The following is a 25,327-nucleotide window of genomic DNA, read 5'->3' as shown; positions in this document are numbered from 1 at the left end:
ATGCCTTGAAATTGGGCCTCTGTCTCTTTAAAAACTCCTACTCTTTTTGAAACTCTGCCTTCAGGAAGTCATCACAGTGTAATGATCTCCACAGACGTGCAATTCAATCAGATGCTTGCTAATGGCTGCTGGCTAATCTGAAGGAACTGAATGTCGGAATCGTGGAGGGCTGCTCTGTGAGGCAGGAACTTGGAGACCACAGCTCCCAGGAGGCGCTGCACCATGAAAGTGATGCTAGGTCCAAACAAGCGTTTTGCACAGCTGAGTGGTTGCCATGGAGATTACAGGATTACAGGATCAAGACAACACTCCAGGTTTGTTTTTGATGAGTTGTATCTTTTTAACATGATGTAAAGCTGAAAAAAGTTGATTTTACACAATACTTCTCCTTTAAGAAACAATTCTGCTGCAAACAGTTTCAGAAACAAATTATCAAGCTTTGTGCGGCTTATGTTTGACCATTAATGTTCTGGTTCCTCCATATGTCTTTGACTTGCTTCTGTATTATAGTTCACCATTAGGCAGCAGAAGCAGGCCATTAGATCAACTGTCCACCTCCTGTTGGTTGTTCCTAAAATGAGGCTGAAGGTTGGAGGAGATTCAGTCTTGATTCATTTGCTGTAGTACTGTGCAGGACTGTGGTAAAACAAATGACTTTTTAAATGTGCTTTGTGACCAAAACTTCTTTCATTTGGGCTGAAACGTGTAACAATGGCACTTGAAAATTTTTAATTTTTCTACTGTTGACTGTTCTCTGACTTTGTATTTTTGCCTCTGCCGTTTGAACGTCAACCTAAACAAAATCAATGCATCCAGGTGAAAAGAGTCATTATCACTAAATCATTACATTAACTTGTTCTCAAAAGCAATTTTATACATATCTCATTAATTTGCTGTTAATCGATTTTGTAAAAGCAGGTCTGTGCTATTGTGGTTTGTCGACATGAAGATATGTTTTGGTTTTTAGACATATGTTTTTTTAATGGATCAATTTTCCCAAAGGTTTGAAAATACCTGTCAGTATGTAATTAATCTATATAATGCATTTCACTCAGTGAATTGACCAAATCAAATGAATGAACTTTTTAATAATAATCTTGTGTGTGTGCGTGTGTGTGTATGTGAGTGTAAAGTAACATAAGATTTAAGCAAATGACTTACTTCTGCCATGGCATTCAAATTAATTACCACTGATAAATGTTTGTTTTGATTAGATGTCATAATGTAACTCCAATCTGTTTTCTGTCTGTCATATTGAAGGTCTGATTTAGAAACTGATAAAAAAAATAAATTTAAATGTTGCAGTTTATTTTCTTTTTGTCCCCATTATTATTTACTTTATACATCATTTATTTTGCCTCTTCTCATTTTTTACTGCTTTTATCCCATTTCTGATTTCAGTATTTTTCGTCTCTTATTCTCTCTTGGCTTTCGTTTTGTAAGAGCAGCTCTGTTGTTTTTCTCTTCAAGTTCATCCTTGTTTCATCTCCAACATCCTTCTCCTTTTGTATCATGCCCACATTTTCTTTCACTAGTCCATCTCATGTTTCCTCTTCTGCTTTTCTCTCCACTATTTTACCTCTAATCTTCTTCCCAACATTTTCCTCCTCCCTGCCCACATCTGCACCTGCTCCTGTTTCCATTTCCTCCTCCTCCATCACCTTCACTATCCTCCTCGACGCAGGATCACATCTAATATTTATGCTCCTGGAACAGGGGCCGATTGCTCAAACACACAGATTACTGTCAGCCATTTTGTTAAGGTGTGTGTTTATTATTTATATATTCTCTGTTTTTCAGTCTCAGCGGGGATCACCAACACGTTTCTCAACATTAGCAGCGAAATTGTTTGGGGTTCTCTTGTCACCACAACCAACACTTTGGCAATCTGTCGGGTCTAAAGCATTTTCATGACGACATGCACACTCGCACACATGCAAGTATGCACACAATTTAAGACAATTACACACTAAGGGACACTTTCTTCAGCAATCAAGTCACAAACAGCCTCATCACAACCGATGTACACATAGAAACACACATTCTAAGGCAACAAAGCTGATGTCAACTGAGAATTAAACAACTAAAAATCTGGATTTTCTCAAAGGACAATGTTAAATAACACACTAATTACAATCAAAACAACTAAAATTAAATTTGCTGTGAATGCAAAATGCTTAAATCAAAATGAAACTTTATCACACTGCTGAAAAATATAAAAAAAAATCTTCATTTTGCTCTACTCTTAGCAATACTAAATTTTCTGTGTGATTTATCTCTTCCAACTTTTAAAAACATAATCAACTGTGTCCTGTCAGTATTGCAGTTATTTAAATGATCATGTACAATTAGTATATGGTAATGGAAACTTTATGATGGGGCTTTCAACAATTTCAGATTATTTTATTAGATGGAAAAATGCAAAGGTCCTTCCTAGAATATTTTTTTCACAGTCCCACCATCCTATTAGAGAATAGGAACATTAGATAAATTGACATAAACATTTCTAATAGGCTGAACAAGCTGATATATCTATAGCATCATATTTAAAGAAACAGTAGCTCTGAGGCGGAGTTTTGTGGAAATAGGCAGCGCTTGGTGAGAGTTCCTGCAGCCAGAAGGTTTACCATGGGAGACTAAAGTATTCCTCAAACATACATGAAAGACGTAAAGCAACATTCCAAAATATGATTTTGATGAGATTTTGATGAGCGAATAACATTAGAATTACATTTTACATAATACTGCTCCTTTAAGAAACAATTGCACTGCAAACAGTTTCAGCAATAGATTAACTTCAAGCTTTGGAAGTTTGCATGTTTAAGCCGTTATTGTCTGTAAGCCGCATGTGTCCATGTTGTAACATGAGACATTTATACAGAAAGGTTTCTTTAACTTTCATTGTAATACATAACACAAATACGTACCATAAATGGTTTTTTTTCCGAACAGTGCCTACAACAGGCGATGTAAGAAAAGAAAAAAACAGTAGACTACTAGAAAAAGTAATTGATGACATCTTCCACCTGTCCACTATCACCACTAAAGGCCTTCAGCCTCAAACACACTGTTGTCACTCTTAATGTCATTTTTATTTGCTCCAGAGCGTGCTCTCCTGTTCATCATGCAGCAGGCCAGCCTTTTGAAACCTTTTGGTATTAGCTGCATCACAGTGTTCAAAGAGTGTGGAAAAAGTAGCAGCTTATAAACTGATCTTGGCAATTTTGGTCATGGTACTTAACATGGTAATTTATATTATACACAAAGGTACAAACCATACCAAAGGATATATGTGCATGTGGGTTGTGTTTTTTATTATTATTCAAATAAAGCACAGAGCCTACATTGAATAGAGTAATCATGTTAAAGAACCAATTCATTCTTTCACTCTTTGAAATTTTCATCTTGGGCAAAATGGAGACGTCACAATACTTATTTTGAAATGAAAGTGGATGTCAGAAATACTGCTGGAAATGTCTTCAATGTTATATGGGATATACTCTTAATACGAAAAACTATAATCCCAAAATAAGGATATATATCCATGTAAAATAAAGAGTTCATCAAAGGGGCAACTTATAACATAAAAAACATCTATAACTTGTTTTTCTCTCATTATCAAAGATACATTATCCATTTTGGCAAAGCAATGTCTCACTAATATTACATGATAATAAGTGGATGCTGTTACAGACTGGAACTTTATAACAAGCTTGTGTAGCTTCCTATAAAGTTCTAGTTTGCAGGTGCATTTTGGACAAAGGTGCAAAAACACCAAATCTTATTAAGTGTTTTTTGATAATGAAATATCATAAGACACTTGAAATAAGATAAAACTAACTTACAAGTAACTCTTCAGTAATTTCAATTGGCAAATCATTTCAGTTAGAACAGGGGAAAATATCTTGTCATATGAAATAATCTGCCAATGAAACTAATGCTTTTTCATCAATATTAACAAATTATTGAATTAAAACAAGGTCTTTTTATCTTGCTGAAAAGTTACTTGTAGATTTGGTGTTTTTGCAGTGTAACTGTTTGAAGGCAATTCTTTCTTACGCACACGCACGCACGCACATGCACACACACGCACGTACACCCCCCCACACACACACACACACGCACATGCACACACACACACACGCACTCCTGCACCCATACACACATAAGCACACCCACACGCACACACACACACACGCACTCCTGCACCCATACACACATAAGCACACCCACACGCACACACACGCACACACACATGCACATGCACACACACGCACGTACACCCCCCCACACACACACACACACCCCCCCGCACGCACACACACACACACACACCCCCGCACGCACACACACACACACACACCCACACACACACACACACACACATCCCTCCACCCTCCTTTCATTTTTAGTCCTTCATGAACATTTCGGCTGCTTCTTACTGGGCTTACAGCAGCCCATCTGACCCCTTCTCAATCTGTCCCTGGTCCAGTCTCTCCTAGTTGTTCTCAGACGACAAATTCACCGGAACAGGTAGTTCTTCTTCCTTCTCTGACCCCAAAGAATCTGCTGTTGCAGTCAAATTTATGGTAGGAAACGTATCAGTTGTTTTAGTGCAATTTGCTGTGCCTGCAAGCAAGTTTTTTTTGCCTTTCATTACGCAGTTTTTCCATTCAAATGGACCAACGTTAGAAATGACCCAAATCCCCCCAGAGGTCCTTATAAAGTTCTTTCTTTCTAAAATATTTAAGGTTCTTTGACAAAAAAGAAAAAAAGAAAAAAAGAAAAAAAAAACGATTCTCCAGATTTTCCTTAAAACAAAAACTTTTTTTTTCTTTTTTTTAAGAATATATATCAGAGAAATTGTGCTTGCTTAAATTAGCTGTAAAACTGACATTTTTAGGAGCGGCTCTATGAAAGTTTGAACTTCCTTTTCCATTCCGTCTCCAAACTCTTCCTTTTTTTCCTTTCCTCCCAGGTACAGTGAACTGCATTCCCTCCCTCCCCTCCAACTCGTGCTCCTCCCACGTCCTCCCTGCCTGCTCCTCCAACACCTTCGTGCAGCTTTACACATTTCATGTTCTCTACATCCTAATAAAATAAGAGCTACACAGAAAAGATGAAGCACAGCAAGCAAGCACTGCTTCCTTTCCCTTGAGGCGGCGTTTCTCATTATGCAGCGAGCAGAGCGGCCCTTTACTGACTCAGGCAGATAAAGCAGATACAACACTTGCACAGATTGTTTTCTCTTGTCATTTGTCAGTTTTCCACTCCCCCTCCTTTCCTCTCCATCGTTTTTGTCTTGTTCACACACTAATGTTAACTAAATGCTTTGTAAAACAGGATATCTCATGGGGTTGAAGACGAAAAAACAGACAAATCTGAGAGGAAGGAGCGACGTGGTGCCACTGTGGCACTGCGTTCGGTGCTGGGATGGTTACAAAGTGTTTGAAGTGTCAGCTTCTTTTTCTGTCATACCGTGCTGGTGGAGTGTGTAGGAGTGCTATGGAGAGCTATTCTGACACTCAGTCACCTGAGGAAATTTGAATTCTAGGAATCTATTATTCATGTCTGCCATGGCAATCTCAATCAGCCCTAGTTACAATAAAATCTTCTATATGGCTTGGAAATGCATAAATATCTTAAGACTTATGTACAACAGACACACAGAGTTTTTAAAATGTTGAAAATGCATTTTAAGTAATTTTCTTTACTGTATATTACAAAACGTGTTTTTAAGTGTGTCCTTTAGGAACAGCAGAGTTACAGAATAAAGGAAAATGTTTTATTTTAAAACAAAAGTGCAGCTTAAGATAATCAGAAAATGTAGAGGAAAACCTGGAAGGTTTTCTGTTTAGACAAAAGTTGCACTTCTTTAGGAAATGTATCCCATTCATCCAAATAGTGGACACCCTCCCGTTTGCAGTTGTATTTTTGCAGATCCACTTATTTTTTCTGTGGCACGTGGAATTAAAAATTATTCGCAATAAAGTTGCCTGTTTGTGGATTCTGCTATAGAAAACATTTTTAAGAAAATACAGCATAAGAAGTTCAAATACAACTAGAGACACTAAAGGCTGGTCTTTGTAATGCAGCCAGTCCAGACACACCACTCATTTTACTTGGTACTGATTGGCTGAAAGACCATAGATGTTAGCTTCTGCAAAGCAATCCCAGGCCACGCATGATTTCCAGCTCATATCATGAAACCAAAGGGTGTGTCTTACTGGTAAGTAATATGCAAAAGATGGGTGTAGGAGCTTTCCCTGTATGTGAAGTGAATTACCACAGAGTGCTTAGCTCTCAGTTGCAGTCCTCACACACTGTGTTTAACTGTAGTCAATACTTTAAATAAAAACAATGAGGCTGCTCATCATTCTCAACATATAATCTTCATCTGCATCACTCATTCTTCAGTCCTGCATTGCCCCCTGCAGGTCAAAGGTTTGGGGTTGATCAGGGATTGGCTGGTCAATCCATTTCTGGAGGCTTCTGCTTTTCACAAGGGATAAAGAATGTAGAACAAAAATCGAAAGCATGATCCGAATGGGGCTTAGGTATTTTGTGCATCACTCAGAAGGAGTGAAATGTTTCTGGTAACAACAATAACGCAGGAAAACAAACTGCAATATACAGTACACCAGCTGTCTTTGCTGCTGGCTTTTCATACAAAAGGCCTACATGTTATAGAAGATGTAACTCATCCTGTATTCCAGTATAAGGCATCACACATTGCAAATCATTACATGCAAACATGAAACCCTGACGCTGCCCTTTCCTACAATGAATTTTGCTAAAACTAATGGAATATAGGCATTCCAACAGATAGTGTTCTACATCCAGGTGTTTAATAGTTATACCATACAAATGATCTCCGTTTAAAACTGGAAGCCCTGAGATCAAAGTGGGGAACACCCCCAATGGTGATGGAGAATGACCGAGCTAAGATCCTGTGGGACTTCCAGATCCAGACAGACAAAATGGTAATGGCAAACCAACCGGACATTGTGGTGGTGGATAAAGAACAGAGGAAAGTCGTTGTGGTGGATGTAGCAATACCAAGTGATTACAACATCAGGAAAAAGGAGCAAGAGAAACTGGAGAAATACCAGGAACTCAGGGAGGAACTGGAAAAGACCTGGAAGGTGAAGACCACAGTGGTGCCTGTGGTCATCGGGGCCCTCGGGGCAGTCACCCCCAAACTGGAGCAGTGGCTCAAACAGATCCCAGGAACAACATCAGACATCTCAGTCCAGAAATGTGCAGTTCTAGGCACAGCCAAGATACTGCGCAGAACCCTCAAGATACTGGGCCTCTGGTAGAGGACCTGAGCTCAGAGGATGAGAGAGACCACCGGCGGAGGATGAGAAGGAAAAAAAAACATATATATATATATATATATATATATATATATGCGTGTGTGTGTAAAGAAAAAAGAGACAAGTAGAAGATGACAACCATGAGCAAAAGATAATACAGGATGGAAGCAACAAACAAAAAGTGGCAAACAATAGAGAAGAATTTGGAGAGGAGAAAGAAAAGGGAAAAGAGTTTTAATATAGAAATTTAAAGGGGGGAAATGAATGAAAATTGAGAGACTAAATAAAAGGAAAGAATGGATAAAGAAATAAGGGAATGTAAAAGGGAAATAAAAGGACACAGGAAGAGGACAAAAAAGAAATGGAAAAACAAAGATAGAAAGGAAACGGGCAGAATAAAAAAGTAGTGGAACATGTTCTGAAAGGGAAAGTCCAGGAGGTAAGCATAAAGTCATAGATAGAAAGGTTGAATGAGTCATATTGGCAGCTATGGCCCTTCACTGAAAGATTCAGTCAGATTTATGAGGGTTTGTAGGATACTCTTCATGGGTATTACATTCAGTTCACAAGGACATTCATAAACTTTCAGTGAACATCATACATTCATTATTTATTCATTCATTCCGTCATGCAAATAAATTCATTTTTCACAAATTGTGCACACATCTCTTCATCAAAAACACACTTAATGCTGAAAGCTGACTTGTTCATTTTTATAGAACAACCATTTTCTCTTCTTAAGAATAACCTATAGCTTTGTCATCTGACCTAAAAAAGAAACTTCATATTTGTAGTTTGTTTTTCTGTTAGCTTTTTATGTCAGAACATAAAACAATTCTTTTGTGTGAAAATGGGATGTTTTATTCTAACACACACAACATCATCGGAGCCCCTGTGACAACGCAAATAACATATGCTAAACATAATGCTTCACACTCACAGGCGGCAAATTAAGCTTCATTTGTTATTTGCATGCGCAGAACTTGGCGCGTATTTCCCTTTTATATTAATGTGTGCATGTACATGTCGCCCTGCCAGTGAATGATAACCACCAGGGAAGCTCCTCAGTGCCGGGGGATAAAAGGCCAACAGGCAGCGTGACCGAAGATGAGCTCAGCCTGGACACACCACATTACATGGATGGAGTGTGTGTGTGTGTGCGTGTGTGTGTGTGTGTGTGCGTGTGTGCGCGTGTGGGTGCGTGTGCGTGTGTGTATGTGCAGGGGTGTGCGTGTGTGTGCGTGCGCGTGTGTGTGTGTGTGTGTGTGCGTGTGTGCGTGTGTGTGTGTGTGTGCGCGTGTGCGCGTGTGTGTGCGTGTGTGTGCGTGTGTGTGATTGCATTCAACTATGTATATAATGTTGCTATCATTTGTCTTCTTTCATTGTAGACAAAAGTAAATATTTGTAAATTCATTTTATATTATTTTTTAAACATATTAATTTTTTTAATGTCTCCAATGTTTTAACTGTGCATTTTATATTTTGACTTTACATTTTATTTGATCTGTAAATATGTTAATTTTTTAATTTTTAGTTGGCATAAATTACTTCTTTAAGAATTGTTGTTGTGATGTTGGTTTAGATTGCTGAGAAAAATATATGTGATTCCGTACAAATTGTCTTTCTACCTACTTCAGGGGGGTGTTTTCTACACAGCAAATCCAGGAGGCCCAGATTAACTCTGTCAGATTTGATTTCAACACTTTTAAAGTGTCTATATGGGTCCACACCAGAAAGTGTTAATTTAACTCTTTTTGGAGAGTTAGTACCTGAACTCTTATAAAGTGTCAGATATCAAATCTGCTGGAGGTAATAATTTAACACTCACTAACACTAAGTCAGTGTTAGATCTTAATATTAACTCTCACAGAGTATTTTTTTTAAACTTTTTAAGAGTTATTTGTAATTAATATTAAATAGGTACTTTATTGTTTTGAACTTTTAAAAATTCTTTGGAAAATAAATATTTAATAAAAAGGCAATGATTTTCTGAAATGCATTTATTTCAAAACGTGCACCATAATTACAAAACATATTACGACGTGGAATAATGTGCATGTTTCACATGTCGCTTTCATTCACATATTGTTATCAAATGGTCTGACATATCAGCTGTGCAATACAAAATGCAGTATACTTAATACATTTTTCTTCAATACCATATGCATGAAATTGTTCAAAATACAAGGTGGAGAAAGTAAAGCCTGTATCAATGCATGCAGTAATATGATAGAGTACATTTTCTTTTAACAGGTAAATTGCCAGATATGTACATTACATAACAGATCAACCTGATAATCAGATCCATCATTTTTTACCTAGTTTATGTTTCTGTTGATAAGAGACAGTTCCTCTCTGCACTCCACCAGAGATGTCCACTCACTAACAGATTGTCTTCAGGTTGTTGTTCTGTTCGTGACGTTTGGCCGGAGACACCAACATTCTCCTCTACTGCATCAGACAGTCTTCAGTCTCTGAGTAGGACAGTCAGTGTCGGTCTCTGAATCATAACAAACAAAAAACATAACAATGAGGAATGGAAATACATTTTTACTACAACTCTTAACAACAAGCCTCAATTACAGAAATGTAGAGTTTCAGAGATGTTATTATTATATTATTATATTATATTATTATAATCATTTTTGGAGCTTGAATCTTCGAAGAATCCATGGAGGGTTCGGGAGAGGGAGGTTAGGCTGGAGATTCATCCGCAACCAAACTGGTACTAATGTACAAAAAGGCAATAAAAGGATTAAAACATGCTGCAAAACGTATATAAGAAGACACAACAGCGGGAATAACACCCTCAACGTGAAAAATCCTTTTACATTTTTTAAAAGGAAAAAAATGTATCAGAAAGGTTGATAAATCTGACCAATATGCATGTAAAGGTTCAACATTATGAAAAAACATACTCCAGATTATTACGAATCTGTTCAAATTAGCCAATAATTTGATTAAATGTTCACCAGCTCGATTTTTTCCAACACTTATACTCCGCTAACATTCGGCATGCTAAACTAAATATGCTAACACCGAGCCGTGTGGCGAACGTGACGTCTATCATACAGGTTGAGCTCAACTCAAAATAATAGTTATAAACCATCTCAGAAAAAAAATAACTTACCAAGTGCAGCAAATAACTCAGACAGGTGGAAAGTAAATAGTCCTGAAATGACTTGGCTTCTGTCGCTTCACTTAGGTGGGAATCTATGATTCTGGTGTGGAGTCAGTGAATTAACTCCTTCAGTGTTAGAGCCGCTGGTGGAGTTTAGAGTTAAGAAGTCAAGAGTTATTGATTCTATTTTAGCGCCTCTAGATTTGATACGGAAACACTTTGTTTTAACACTGGATTTTAACTACTAGTAATATACACCCCAGAGTTACATAAACAGAATGTGACTCTATTAGAGTAAAATTAACTCTGCTTTTGCACAAAGTCCACTAACACCAAAACATTTAACACTTTTGAATTTGCTGTGCATGATCTAATTGACAGATTTTTATTTTTTTATCACATGTTTTATTATTTCTTGGGTTTCCTTAATTTCTTAAACTACTGATATTTAACTTTGGTGATTATTTTTTTCTTGTTTCTTAATTTTTTTTATTATGTCATCAATCGTTCATGTGATACCTTCACCATTTTCCTGGACAAACATATAGAGGGCCGGCAATTTGGCAAAGAGGGATTGCAGGATAACTTTTCCTACCTAATACAATACAGTGATATTGTTACAGAGTGGAATAGGTGAATGCCGGTAGGTTTTTCGTATCTTGCATATATGTTTTTTACATCTTCCAGGATAGTGTTTGATGTTATGTCTTTTAACGGAGGAGGGAAATGTTGATTAATATTAAATATTAACATATTTACTTATAATCAAAAGGGGGGAAATGAAGTGGAAAATCACAATAAGTTCACGCCTGCTAGTTTGGGTTACATGTACAAGGTTGGGAATTGTGTTCCACAGTTGCATGAGAACCACACTGTCTCACCCTTTTATTTTGGATCCTTTATCTTAGTATAAAACTCATGTGTTGTCTCCACCCAGGGGACTTTTCATCCAGATCTGCTTCATTACTGATTGTCCTACGAGCTCTGTATTGTGCACAATATATGAATAAACCTAATTGAGTGATTTCCCCTGAACAGTGCTTGGTAATAATTTTTTCCACAACAGTATTCATATAATGCCCATTAAAAAACAGAGGAAACATGAAACTACAATTTGACATTCTGGATACTGTAAAATGACTGACATCCTTGGGCTGCCACCTTATCATGGTGGAGGGGTTTGAGTGTCCCAATAATCCTAGGAGCTATGGTGTCTGGGGCTTTATGCCTTTGGTAGGGTCACCCAAGGCAGACAAGTCCTAGGTGAGGAACCAGACAAAGTGCAGCCCGAAGACCCCTTATGATGGAGACGAACTTTGGATCTGGCGTTCCCTCGCCCGGACGCGGGTCCCCGGGGCCCCACTCTGGAGCCAGGCCTGGAGGTGGGACACGATGGCGAGCGCCTGGTGGCCGGGTTTTTACCCACGGAGCCCGGCCGGGCTCAGTTCAAAGAGGAGACGTGGGTCCCCCTTCCAATGGGCTCACTACCTGTCGGAGGGGCCAAAGGGGTCGGGTGCATTGTGTTACGGGCGGCAGACTAGGGAGGGGACCCTGGCGGTCTGATCCTCGGCTGCAGAAGCTGGCTCTTGGGACGTGGAACCTCACCTCTCTGATTGGGAAGGAACCGGAGCTAGTGTGCGAGGCTGAGAGGTTCCGGCTAGAAATAGTTGGCTTCACCTCGACGCATGGCTCTGGTTCTGGAACCAGTCTCCTTGAGAGGGCCTGGACCTACTTCCACTCTGGAGTTGCCCACGGTGAGAGGCGCCAGGCAGGAGTGGGCATACTTGTTGCCCCCCATCATGGCGCCTGTACGTTGGGGTTTACCCCGGTGAATGAGAGGGTAGCCTCCCTCCGCCTACCCACCCTTCTTGGAGTCCTTAGAGGGGGTACTGGAGAGTGCCCCTCCTGGGGACTCCCTTGTTCTACTGGGGGACTTCAACGCTCACATGGGCAATGACGGTGAAACCTGGAGGGGTGTGGTTGGGTAGAACGCCCCCCCCCGATCTGAACTCGAGTGGTGTTCTGTTGTTGAACTTCTATGCTCCTCATGGATTGTCCATCATGAACACCATGTTCAAGCATAAGGGTGTCCATATGTGCACTTGGCACCAGGACACCCTAGGCCGCAGCTCAGGAGGGGGAAGCAGTGCAGCACCAACACTGTTTATAGTGGGGATGGTGCGCTGCTGACCTCAACTCGGGACGTTGTGGGCCGGTGGGCGGAATACTTCGAAGACCTCCTCAATCCCACCAACATGTCTTCTTTTGAGGAAGCTGAGCCTGGGGACTCTGGGTTTGGCTCTCCAATCTCTGGGGACGAGGTCGCCGAGGTGGTCAAAAAGCTCCTCGGTGGCAGGGCCCCGGGGGTGGATGAGATCCGCCCAGAGTTCCTTAAGGCTCTGGATGTTGTAGGGTTGTGTTGGCTCACGCGACTCTGCAATATCACATGGACATCCGGGGCAGTTCCCCTGGATTTTTCAGACTGGGGTGGTGGTCCTCCTGTTCAAAAACGGGGACCGGAGGGTGTGCTCCAATTACAGAGGGGTCACACTCTTAAGCCTCCCTGGTAAGGTCTATTCAGGGGTCCTGGAGAGGAGGGTCCATTGGATAGCCGAACCTCGGATTCAGGAAGAGAAATGTGGTTTTCGTCCTGGTCGTGGAACACTGGACCAGCTCTACACCCTCAGCAGGGTCCTGGAGGGTGCATGGGAGTTCGCCCAACCAGTCTACATGTGTTTTGTGGACTTGGAGAAGGCGTTTGACCGTGTCCCCACGGGGGCCTTGTGGGGGGTACTCCGGGAGTATGGGTTGCCGGGCCCTTTGATACGGGCTGTCAGGTCCCTGTATGACCGGTGTCAGAGTCTGGTCCCCATTGCCGGCAGTAAGTCGGGTTCGTTTCCGGTGAGAGTTGGACTCCGCCAAGGCTGCCCTTTGTCACCGATTCTGTTCATTACTTTCATGGACAGAATTTCTAGGTGCATCCGAGGTGTTGAGGGGATCCGTTTTGGTGGCCTTAGGATCACATCTCTGCTTTTTGCGGATGATGTGGTCCTGTTGGCTTCATTAGATCGTGATCTGCAGCTCTCGCTGGAGCGGTTCGCGGCCGAGTGTGAAGCGGCCAGGATGAGGCTCAGTGCCTCCAAATCCAAGGCCATGGTCTTGAGCCGGAAAAGGGTAGAGTGCCTTCTCCGGGTCAGGGGGGTCGTCCTGCCTCAAGTGGAGGAGTTTAAGTATCTGGGGATCTTGTTCACGAATGAGGGAAGAAGGGAGCGGGAGATCGACAGGCGGATTGGGGCAGCGTCTGCCGTGAAGCAGGCGCTGTACCGGTCCGTCGTGGTGAAGAGAGAGCTGAGTCAAAAAGCACAGCTCTCGATTCACCGGTCGATCTACGTTCCCACCCTCATCTATGGTCATGAGCTTTGGGTCATGACCGAAAGAACGAGATCACGGATACAAGCGGCCAAAATGGGTTTCCTCCGCAGGGTGGCTGGGCTCTCCCTTAGAGATAGGGTGAGAAGCTCGGTCATCCGGGAGGGACTCAGAGTAGAGCTGCTGCTCCTCCACGTCGAGAGGAGCCAGTTGAGGTGGCTCGGGCATCTGGTAAGGATGCCTCCTGGACGCCTCCCTGGTGAGGTGTTTCGGGCACGTCCCACCGCTAGGAGACCTCGGGGAAGACCCAGGACATGCTTGAGGGACTATGTCTCTCGGCTGGCCTGGGAACGCCTTGGGGTTCCCCCGGAGGAGCTGGAAGAAGTGGCTGGGGAGAGGGAAGTCTGGGCCTCCCTTCTGAAGCTGCTGCCCCCGCGACCCGACCCGGCAGAAAATGGATGGACGGACGGACGGACGGACGGACGGACGGACGGACGGACGGACTATGACAAGAGTGCCAGTCAGGGTACTGGTCACTGATGGCCAGTAAATAGGCCTTAAGTTGATATTAAAGCCTCGCTATGGACAGTCAAGCTCTAAAACTGCCAGTCTAAATGAGTCTGCTGAAGGAGAAGCAACCCTTTTAGATGAACACACTTTATTTGGTTGTTCAGAAGAAGGCCCAGCAGACACTGGACTTCCTGTGGCAACTCAAAAAGAAAGGTTTATTATTCAGTCTGTCCCATGCATAGTCATCTTCCAAGCTGTAATGGACAATCAGGGCGTGTACATGTCTATGCTACAGTCTACTGAATTATCTGCAGGCACCACACATGTTGGACATAAACTGTTTAGACTTATATCTTCAAAAGGATCTGTCACACTCTATCTCTCTGATTATCAGTTAGCGGATTGATACAATACATATCTGCATTAAATCAACCTTTTGTTCTTTGTAAAAACATTGTTTATATGCATATCTACAAAGAAGAAAAAGCTGTATTCTGTTTTTTGCATATATACAGAGAAAATACATTAATTTAATGGAATGGGTCTTCTGTGCTTGCCTGCTGCTCCTGTTGTACCTCCTGGAGGATGATGGGTAGTGGAGTCCCCTCAGCCTAACTGACATCGTCTCAAGGGCAACTTGCTGGATCTTGCACTGAGTTGAATTCCGCTCCACCTGAAGAACACAGGACAAAACTTTATCAAAACCCACAAAATATGTATCCACAAATTCTCTTCATTAACCTGGCATCATTATGATTGAGCCTGCTAATTCCTTTTTAAATAAAACCTAAAACAAAACAGCTTGACGAAAAGCTAAATGTAACTTTTTTCAAACTAAATATAACTTTCTCAGTTGTGGAATAATCAAAGTGGACACAATCATATATTTAAGACCAAAATGATTCATAAGTCTGACAGAAAGTAATCTGTTAACTTCACCAACATGTTTCTTCTGATTGCAAAGAATAAATACATGTAGAAAAATGTGGCAGAGATTTCAATGTTAACATTATTTAAGTAGCACTTAATAACAAACAAGTTGGACCAACATGATACACAGAAAGAACAATAATATAATTGATAAGAATAGTTAAGACAGAAACACAATAGACAAATAATAAAATAATGAATTAGTTCTACGCCAACATCAATTGGCAAGTGTCTGAAGATGACCAAATACTTGCCTACTAATCTGTTTATATCACTGCATCACTGGAGGCTGGATATTCAAGTGCAGTTTTAAAGCTACTTTTTCGTATCCATGACTTATCAGTAACCAGAACATCAGAGCAGAAAAGTGACTGAATGAGAAAACAATTTAAAATCTGCTGGCATAGCATAGTGTCCTCAGGGTTCATGGCCGCTAACTGGAGAGTCCATGCAGGACTGTGTAGATTCAGTCAAGAATTTTTCTAACACCCTGAACAATAACCTAATCAAAAACTTTTGAGGACGTTTTCAACAAATACAACATTTGTTGAGTGGAGGCGATTACAACATGACCAGAGGCTCAGAATCAAAGTAAAAATTCAAACAAGCCATGTCTCCTTTGGAGGAACAGAGAGCGTTGGATGAACACACCCTCCTGCCAGGTGTGATTAGCTGTTTGCTGTGAGAATCTGGTGTATGTGTGCGCGGGTGTGCGTGTGTGTGTGTGTGTGTGGTTATGTGTGTGTGTGTCCTTTAAAGCCCTGCAAGCGGCCAGCAGCCCACTAGAGAAACACTCCAGTCTCATCCTGCTGTCTCGTCTCTTGAGTGACAAAACGTTGTATCTCACACACTCAGCCACACACCATCCATATGCTACATGTTTATTATAGATGTGTAATGTACTCTGAATCCACAAATACAAATCTTGTCATCACAAATTACTCTCGCACCTGCATTTATCATAAACAGCTTTGTTCTAACACAAGGAGCCGCTCACACACACAAACTTCCATCAGGCTAGCACAAATGTTCGCATAAAGTCACACTAGCTCACAAATTGACCAGGAATTGCTGCAGACACATGAACACACACATCACAGTGAGTCGTTTCTAAACACAATCATATAGAGGCACTCAGCACGCGGCTCAGATGTAATTGCATACAAACTATATGGAGATGAGGCTTCAATTGAACCAATGAAGGAAGGTTGAGTGTGTACAAATAGCGAGTCAAACACACGCACACACACCCACACACTGCTTTTTCCTCATTCAGTAACAATCTGAATAAAGTATTGGCGCGTGGAGTTGCGTTTACCATCCGATCTACTTAGCAGACCCGACAGAAGGATCTGGAAAGGTCATCCAATCTGTGGCAGGCAGAGATGCTCAATCAAAGGGCTAATAAACAAGCAGGCCATACACAATCAACACCGCTGTCTGGATCACTGTTAAGATGTGTTCAAATGAGAGCATGCTTTGTTTGCATATACATTGCTGTTGCACAAACAAAGCTAACTGGAAGCTATCAGAAGAGAAAAAAAGACTCTGACTCTGCCTAATGTCTCCTCATCTTCCCTCATTACTGTCCTTCAGGTCCGTCTTGGTTTGTATTGGCAGGCTGTTTGCTGCCTGCCTAGTCAGTGAGTCAGGATCAGTTGCATCAACATTTTTTATGTGCTAATGTGTCGCTATACACAAATTAAACCATGTTTAAAATGTGTTTTACATTAATAAAAACAGCTTGTTTGAATCCCTTCTTAATTATCGATGCAAAAGTCGGTCATAAAAAGCTTTTTGAATGTTTCCACTTTATTTTTTAGTGATAAACTCCAAGTGCTTGAGGCTGAAAAGCTTCACTCCAATCGCTCTAGTCTTTAGCTCGCTCCAGAGATCACAGGCGTGGAATACCAAGTAAATACAGGGCCAATATCACCAATACAGATACCAATACTTACTGTTATTAAAGTATCGTACATCATCAAACTTCTGCCCTTGAGTTATTTGTATTGTTTTTCTTTTGATTTTCTAAAAATACTGTCATATGTGGTGGTTGATGGTGAGGATGAACGCAGGAGACCCAGATGAAGATGATGATGATGAATTTAATGAAGAATGTAGCTCAAAAACAGTCCAGTCAGGCAGCACGGCAGGAACAATAGCACACAACTAATAACCAGTAGCAACTAACAAGGAGACTGAAATCGGGAGCTAAGGCTAACCAGGACTTTTAAACAGTGTGACTGGAGAGCTAGACGTGAGACATACGACAACGAACCGACAAGAGACAAAGACAACAGGTGGACTTAAATACACAGGCAGGGTAATCAAAGAATGAGACACATCAACGGGGAAGACGCAGAGAGAGACTCACAGGAAAGAAACTGAACACAGAAAACCCTAAAAATAAATACACAGAAACACGGATCATGAAAAATACAGGCCAGAACTTGGACAAAGTTTAAAGGTGTCTAAATACTTTAATAACATATGAACAATATAAAACACAGTAAATTTGTGTGAATGGTTTTCTAAATAAACAGTGCAAAAAAACATTATGTTTGAGAGAAAACAGGCATCCATCCAAAATTTAGAAACTACAGTACAAAAATAAAATAAATTTTCAATAGGAAATTGGAAACTAAAATGCTAATCTTATAACGTTAGCATCAATCTAATCTAATCAATCAATCTAATACTGATACCAACTTAGTATCAATATTATTTGAATTGATCCGCCCACCTCTGCCAGATATTCTGTATCAGGCTCACCTTGGGATTTTACTCACTTCAAAATATTATTTTGGTCAACCAATCATTTCTTCACCACTTTAGCTGCGTGTTTTTGGTCACTCTGATGCTCAAACCCTTTTTGTCCCAGAGGAATGAAAAACGTAATATTGATTATATTAAAAGATTTATATAAAAAGTTAAGATTTTAATAATAAGCAAATGGTATTTTTTCAAAAAATACACTGCAAACATCTGCATGGTTTATTTCTATAAATGAATTTTGGCATAAATATTCGTCTGTGTTAAAGTGTGTGTTTACAGCTGGAGTAAATACTGTATAGAGTGGAAATTATTTACTGTTTGTCCATGATTCAAAAAACATATAACAGATGGGCCTCGTATATTTATATACAAGTCTATTTTGTTCTCAGACTTAATGGCTGAGTCCTGGGTTTTCAATTGCATCTTTAGGGCTGCTAATAGACACACAAATCAATAAGAATCTGCCTTACTTGATGAATGAGGAGGGCTTCCCCTGATGCACACTCCCATACACACAGAGACACACACATCCACCAAGCGGTTCTGGATGTGAATGCTGTAAGAAATGTGCTGCTCTTAGATGTGCTGAATCAAGACATTTTAGGGTTTTTTGTTTACATGTCAGAGCCAATTTATCCAGCATCTCTAGAAACCCTCAGAACCTCACATCTCCTGAGGTGCAGGCCCAGATGTTTGTGTTCTCCTGCTATTTCTTCATGTGTAAAACCTATGTGGAGAAAATGTCTGTTGATCTTCTGCAGGGAGAGTGTGGCTTGATCTCTAATGAATGTGCAGGTGTTTGTTCTTGTTTTTCCTGTTGTTTGTGTGTGTTTACGTGTGAGTGTGTGTGTCTCCTGGGGTTTTCCTGGGGCTATAGCTGCCAATCACACAGCAGTGTAAAGACTGAGACCTGAGTAGTAGCACCATCCAACCAGTCTGCACAACCCAAAACACACATTCTTCTCCTCAGCTTAATTGAGATAAAAACACTACAATAAATATACCACAGATGCATTAATCACTAAGCCAGAGAGCAGCACTGCATTAGCATAACATTAAGTGTGTAGATTTCAGCTTCAGTCTCATATCTGCAGACAAGACGGTTTGCTGTAGTTTTCCTTCCCATCCTCTGAGGTGCAGTGACCTGATCACAGTCGGGTTGCAACAGACTCTATAACAGAAAAAATGTCTTTACTAATACTAATTCCTGTAGTCTGAACTCCACTAGTTTTTTTAAGTGTGTCATTGAACAAAACATAATGTGAGGTTGTTCATGATCTACATTTTGCTTTATTATTTGATTGATATAATTTCTGATTTTTGCACGATTTTGTCCAGGTTAACATTAGCTATTGTTAATTTTCTAAACTATAGATAAGTAATCGTTAGGAATGCACAAATATGACAAATTAGGCTGACATCTTATATTAATATTGCTGAAATGGTTGAATTTACCAGTATTTTATTTGATCAAATTTCTTATTTGATTACTCAATTAATAGTCAGAATTACTATGGACGGATGGAGAGAATACTATGACATTGTTAAAATTCAACACATGCATTTAATTTCTAGCCTATCATAATTTATCAAGATGTAACACATAAAAAATCTTAAGTGTCATGTAATTAACATTTTTTGCAGTTATGTGATGAATTCTACTGCCCCACTACCCCCCCCCACCACCACCACCACCACCACCACCACTCCCCCTCTCTATGTGGTAAGACAAGGTCATCCTGTTTACTGCTGGTATTTCCTCGCCTTCCTGTAGATCTAATGATTACAGAAGGTGATGAAAGATCAGCAGCACTGATCAGAATGAGTCTGTTCTGTCTACAGACACACGATTCAGCCATCACTCTGCTCTGTTCATGCCCTGGACCTTAACTTCACATATTAAATAACCTTATATTTGGCATGTATGCATAAAAGTATCTGTATATTTGTCTTAGTCTATTATCTAAGGTGAGAGATTTCAGTAAGTGGGTGGTTTTGTCTTGACGGAACAAAGCAGTGGGTAATGATACGGGATCAATAATGGATATGAGACAGCAGCATTACACTGGTTGGACACTTAGATTTACATGCACACACACACACACGCGCGCGCGCACACCCCCACACACACGCACGCACACACACGCACACGCACACACACACACACACACACACACACACACACACACACACACCCGCACACGCACACACACACACGTAGTATGTGTTTATATACATGAACACACACTGTGGGAGCTGACAGTGCAATTTGACATCTGAAGTGATTCAATGAATATTTTCACCATGGAAGACGATATAGGAAAACAACAAAATAAATAAATAAAAAATCTGCAAAACAAAGTATTCTGCCACTTTACTACACCAAATTATTAATTTATCAATGCAAGAACTGCTACAGAGATTAACAAAACATTTCAAAAGGGTTATCAATTTCTATGTTTTTAAATGTTGTTTGGAAAACATAAGTTTGTCAGTCTACTAATGGTGTTTATTAACAGTGAAACTGAAAGATTAAACTCAACTTAAGCTTTCATCTATTATTGTAAAACCGAGACCTCATCAGACAGGTATTGATACATAATTACACACTGAACTTTTTTGCCTATTTACTCTATAACAAGAGTATGCTGTCTAAATTACTAGCCTCATGAATAATTGCCATAAGCAATTATAATTATTATTCATAGCCTAACTTGACTCCTACAAAAGCACAACAGACTCCTTGTCCTGGTTCGTGTTTAGTGTGTACAGTCACACAGGGGCGGATCTAGAAAAATATTTATGGGGAGCAAGAGGGGGGGCAGGGATTTTTTCAGGGGTGGCAACATATGCCAGTGTGTGTGTGTGCGTGTGTGTATACACACTGACTATTATATATATATATATATATATATAAATTAAAATTCCCTTCTCACCCTCCGCGGGTGGTCTGTTTCATCCTCTGGTATTTCTCCAATTTCTCATGCTCCTTTTTCTTGATGTTGTAGTCACTTGGTATTGCTACATCCACCACAACGACTTTCCTCTGTTCTTTATCCACCACCACAATGTCCGGTTGGTTCGCCATTACCATCTTGTCTGTCTGGATCTGGAAGTCCCACAGGATCTTAGCTCGGTCATTCTCCACCACTTTTGGGGGTGTTCCCCACTTTGATCTCAGGGCTTCCAGTCCATATTCTGCACAGATGTTCCTGTACACTATGCCCGCCACTTGGTTATGTCGTTCCATGTACGCTTTCCCTGCCAGCATCTTGCACCCTGCTATTATGTGCTGGACTGTCTCAGGGGCCTCCTTGCACAACCTACACCTGTTTAGGGCCTGTTCCTGGGCGGCCAGGATGAGAGCCTCTGTGCTGTCCTTGAGTCCAGCTTTCTCCAGCCATTGGTAGGTTTTCCTGACATCAGCCACTTAGTTATTTGTCGGTGGTACATCCCATGTAGGGGCTTGTCCTTACACTGGTCTTGGATGTTTCATCCTGGACAGTGGCTCTCACACTCACTAGTCCTCTGCCTCCTTCCTTATGGCTCGTGTACAGTCTCAGGGTGCTGGGCTACATACCCAGTCTCTGGGTGGGGAGTTGTAGTTGACTCCCTTCTGACCTGGCATCCTGGCTCCTTCCCCTTGCTGTAGCACTTGTGTCGTACCTCATCAATCTCAAGTTGTGACAGCAGTTGCCGTTTGCGGATGTTGGACTGGGGATGTCGAGCTAACCATTCCTCCCACAGTCTTTGCATGTGGCCCCTCTGACTAGGATTACTTGAGTAGTAGCATTCCAACAGATCCATGTTTTCACCTCTCGCCCATTTCCGTCTTGTTCCAGTAGCCCATTTTTCATCAGGGTGCTCTGGTTCCCCAGCACCTGACGCAGACCTTGTTTGGCCGGGCGACGTCTGAGCCGGTCTTGCCTAAGGACCCACACTGACAGCTCAATGTCACCGTTGTAACTTTTTGCCCCAGCCCCCAGCCTGGCCTCGAACCCGGGTCTCCCGGGTGGAAGACTGGTGACTTACCTATTGAATTTAGCTTATACAGACCTAACATTGGGCTTAATTTACTTGATTTAATTGTTGCAAAATATTGTTTTTAACTTGCATTGTTTCAAAATGAGCTTCATGAAGCACTGAGGATTACATATAATTTCTTAATATTGTATAGTTAATTATTTTAATGTCTTTCATACTCCTGATAATTGATATGTATTACTGGATTGGACAGCACCTATTATTCGCTATGTGATTCATTGAGTTATGTCCAGAAAACCATTTTATCCCAATGCAGGATGAGCAGAAATCTGTCACAAAAATATTCGTAGCGCCATCATTTGTTATCAGATATGTGACTTAAAATAAAGAGGAGAAAACTGATGTTTAATAAATTCTCCGTGATACAAATCTATAAACAATTTTGTTTCTGTTAGTTCTGTCAAGATGCAAGAAGGGGCAAATTTCTCTCATATTGGTCAACCGTTTTATTTGAAATATGCTGTAGGAGCCGTAGTTTGATGATTAGTTCAGTTTTTGTCGCTTGTTTAACTTTTAGGAATTGCAGCGGCTGCAGACAGCACGCCACAATAAAGGTATAATAAAGCGGATAAACAGGTGAAGAACCAAACACCACTTCTAGTCTGCTTTTTCTCGCTCTGTGTCGACTTTACGGACCAGCTGCCACGGCAACCGACAGACAACAGCTCAACGAGCACATAGAGCAGAGATTACCGATCAGGAGAATCAACACCAAAAAACAAACATTTCCCACACAAAAGAGTAGCAAAAACACCAAAACATAACATTGGGTCTGTTACATTATGCTGTAAGGCTTGATGTCTATATTATTAATAAGTTTTCGCCTGAGCACAGCGGTGGTTGATTAGCTGATTTAAACAGCTGCTGTACTGATGACGTGGTGGCGGGTTGACCTGTTTTAGTGCCAACGGAACCAAAACACACCGAACTGTGCAGCACATGTTAAGTTTATCAAAGTTAATAGACGGCTAGCAACAGTTAGGCTAGCATAACTGACCCACTGCTCACTTCTTCAATGTTTTTTTAAGTTAAAACTTTTTCCTCACCTGTTAAATCTGAAGCCCTTGTTAAATAATTCATAGGGTTTAATTGACTGCTAAATATTGCGTCCATTTTTCAGATTCTTTGCGTGACTGTGGTATTTTCTCACCACCCATAATGTTGACTCAATGGACAGCAATGGCGCAGGTGTGGCGCACGATAAGTCACGTAATGTCCAGTAATTTATATCCATCCTATCAATGCTGCTGCCTCACGCTCTGTCCTTCTCTCGCACTTCCCGCTACTCAGCAGTAGGTGTCAGGTTACACTGTGTTGCATTCAATGTTGTCGGAAAAAAGAGATAAGTCACGTAATGTCCAGTAATTTATATCCATCCTATCAATGCTGCTGCCTCACGCTCTGTCCTTCTCTCGCACTCCCTGCTACTCAGTAGTAGGTGTCAGGTTACACTGTGCTGCATTCAATGTTGTCGGAAAAAAGAGATTCATGCGCTTCATCCGATTTCCCATAACTATTTATTGAATTCATAGTCGCCAGCTGGGGTGGCAACAGGGGTGGCAAGGCTCACATTTGGGGTGGCAACTGTCCCCCCATGCCACCCCAGTAGATCCGCCCCTGCAGTCACATTCACAACTAATAGATCAGTGAGTGTGAAGATGAGGTGACAGAATGCTTCTAGAGGAGCGGAGATGATTTGATTTGATTTGATGTTGTACATCAGAATAGAAGATGTTAGATTTAATTTTTAAAAGAACAAATGTCAACAACAGATATTCAGTTTTTTGTTTCATTGCAGTTGCATAATAATTCCACTTTGGAATGATGGTACAAAACCTCCTGGATGTAATCTGTTGCACTGTCTCATGAAGATTAGATTTTTTTAAAGTTGATTATTTCCCAATTAGCTTGCATGTTAATTAGAACAGTAACTAATGCTAGTTGGCTGCTCTAATGGGAGCGATCTGTCCCAGTGCTGGGATCCACTGCATGCCAAACAGTTTCAGCACAAACCAGACCCACCTTAGAGATTGAAAAAATGCCAGACAGGAAAGAGCTTAGAACTGGGTGTAAGATACAACACTGCAGGATGATAATGTAGGCTGACAATATGGGCTATTCTTTGGTATAAGGCACAGCAAAGTTTAAAAATCAGAGCAACCAAAATCTGCCCACTTAAAATACTGTCAACATAACTACAGCAATACTGCTCCTCACAGAGGTGATGGAATAATGTTCAAGGCCTTATTCCAAGTCTTCTTTTCAATACATAAAATATGTAAATGAACAGCAACAAATAAAATTAACAAATCAAATATTTGGATAAGTTGGGACAAACATAAATAAATCAAAACTACATTTCCTAATGGCATTTTGGATCAGATAATAAAAACATTCATCTTTACCATTTAAAGAAAATGATCTTGTGGGAGGACAAAGCCTTTACAAAATACAAACTTACCAAACATGTTTGGAGGAGTTGCTTTGAGTTTTATCACCCACAAAAACTATATTATTTTCTTGATAGCAATTTTTTTGGAAGGGGAGGGGATATAACAAAATGTTGTGTTGACCATTTTTTTCCACAACACTGAAGAATGATGTGAATATACATGGATCAATCAGGATTCTGGTTGGAGTTCTTCTCATTGTTATGTTTTTATCAGAAAGCCTCATATGCTGGTTTTTAAAGGGAGACGTAACGTGTAGTTCAGGAAGCATATGCCAGGTTCTAATATAATGCCAGTAGCATCCACACAGCTAAACATGCTGCATTCCTGTTGTTCTCCCCTGCATGTTTCCCCCATTTCATCTTCTGTCCATCTTTCTGTCAGGTAGAGTGACCTTGTATTTCATTTACTGATAATTATATGGATTTATTCCACAGAGAGGTCTTAATTAGAATGCTAGAAATATCGACTGCCTCTATCATCTCCTTCTCTTCCTTCCTTTACACATCTCTTCTCCTCTATGTCCATCTATCTCTGCTTCAGTAACCAAACTGCTGAAAAACCTACTTAAAGGAAAGGAGGAGACCAAACACAGGGAAAGTAACATGAGCTTCAAATTAGTTGGTATTCAACTTCTCAGGTGCATCCAACATGAATTATGCTAATTTAAAAGTTTAAAAGCAATACATGTAATGTTTTGAATGCTAAAAGACATTTTACCATATTTTAATACATTTAATTACTGATTTCACAAGAAAAAGGTTTCAACCTAAAGACATTAATTCAGAATTAGATTAAATTTGTTGATC

General features: G+C 40.6%; 1 protein-coding gene across 10 annotated transcripts in view; it reads right to left on the bottom strand.

Annotated features, from left to right (window-relative positions):
• akap6 (A kinase (PRKA) anchor protein 6) overlaps positions 1-25,327 on the bottom strand; it is a 224,321-nt gene that overhangs the window by 77,534 nt on the left and 121,460 nt on the right. For all 10 annotated transcript variants that reach the window (XM_081603033.1, XM_081603032.1, XM_081603036.1 and 7 more), the window contains one exon: positions 14,877-14,992. In XM_081603033.1, coding sequence (XP_081459159.1) covers positions 14,877-14,992 — 116 coding nt within the window. The remainder of the gene's footprint in view (positions 1-14,876; positions 14,993-25,327) is intronic.

This window comes from Poecilia reticulata, chromosome 22, assembly GCF_904066995.2.
Source record: "Poecilia reticulata chromosome 22, P_reticulata-male-v2, whole genome shotgun sequence".
Classification (NCBI taxonomy): domain Eukaryota; kingdom Metazoa; phylum Chordata; class Actinopteri; order Cyprinodontiformes; family Poeciliidae; genus Poecilia; species Poecilia reticulata.
The sequence above is the reverse complement of the archived record's forward strand: the minus strand, read 5'-3'. Positions and strand labels throughout refer to the sequence as shown.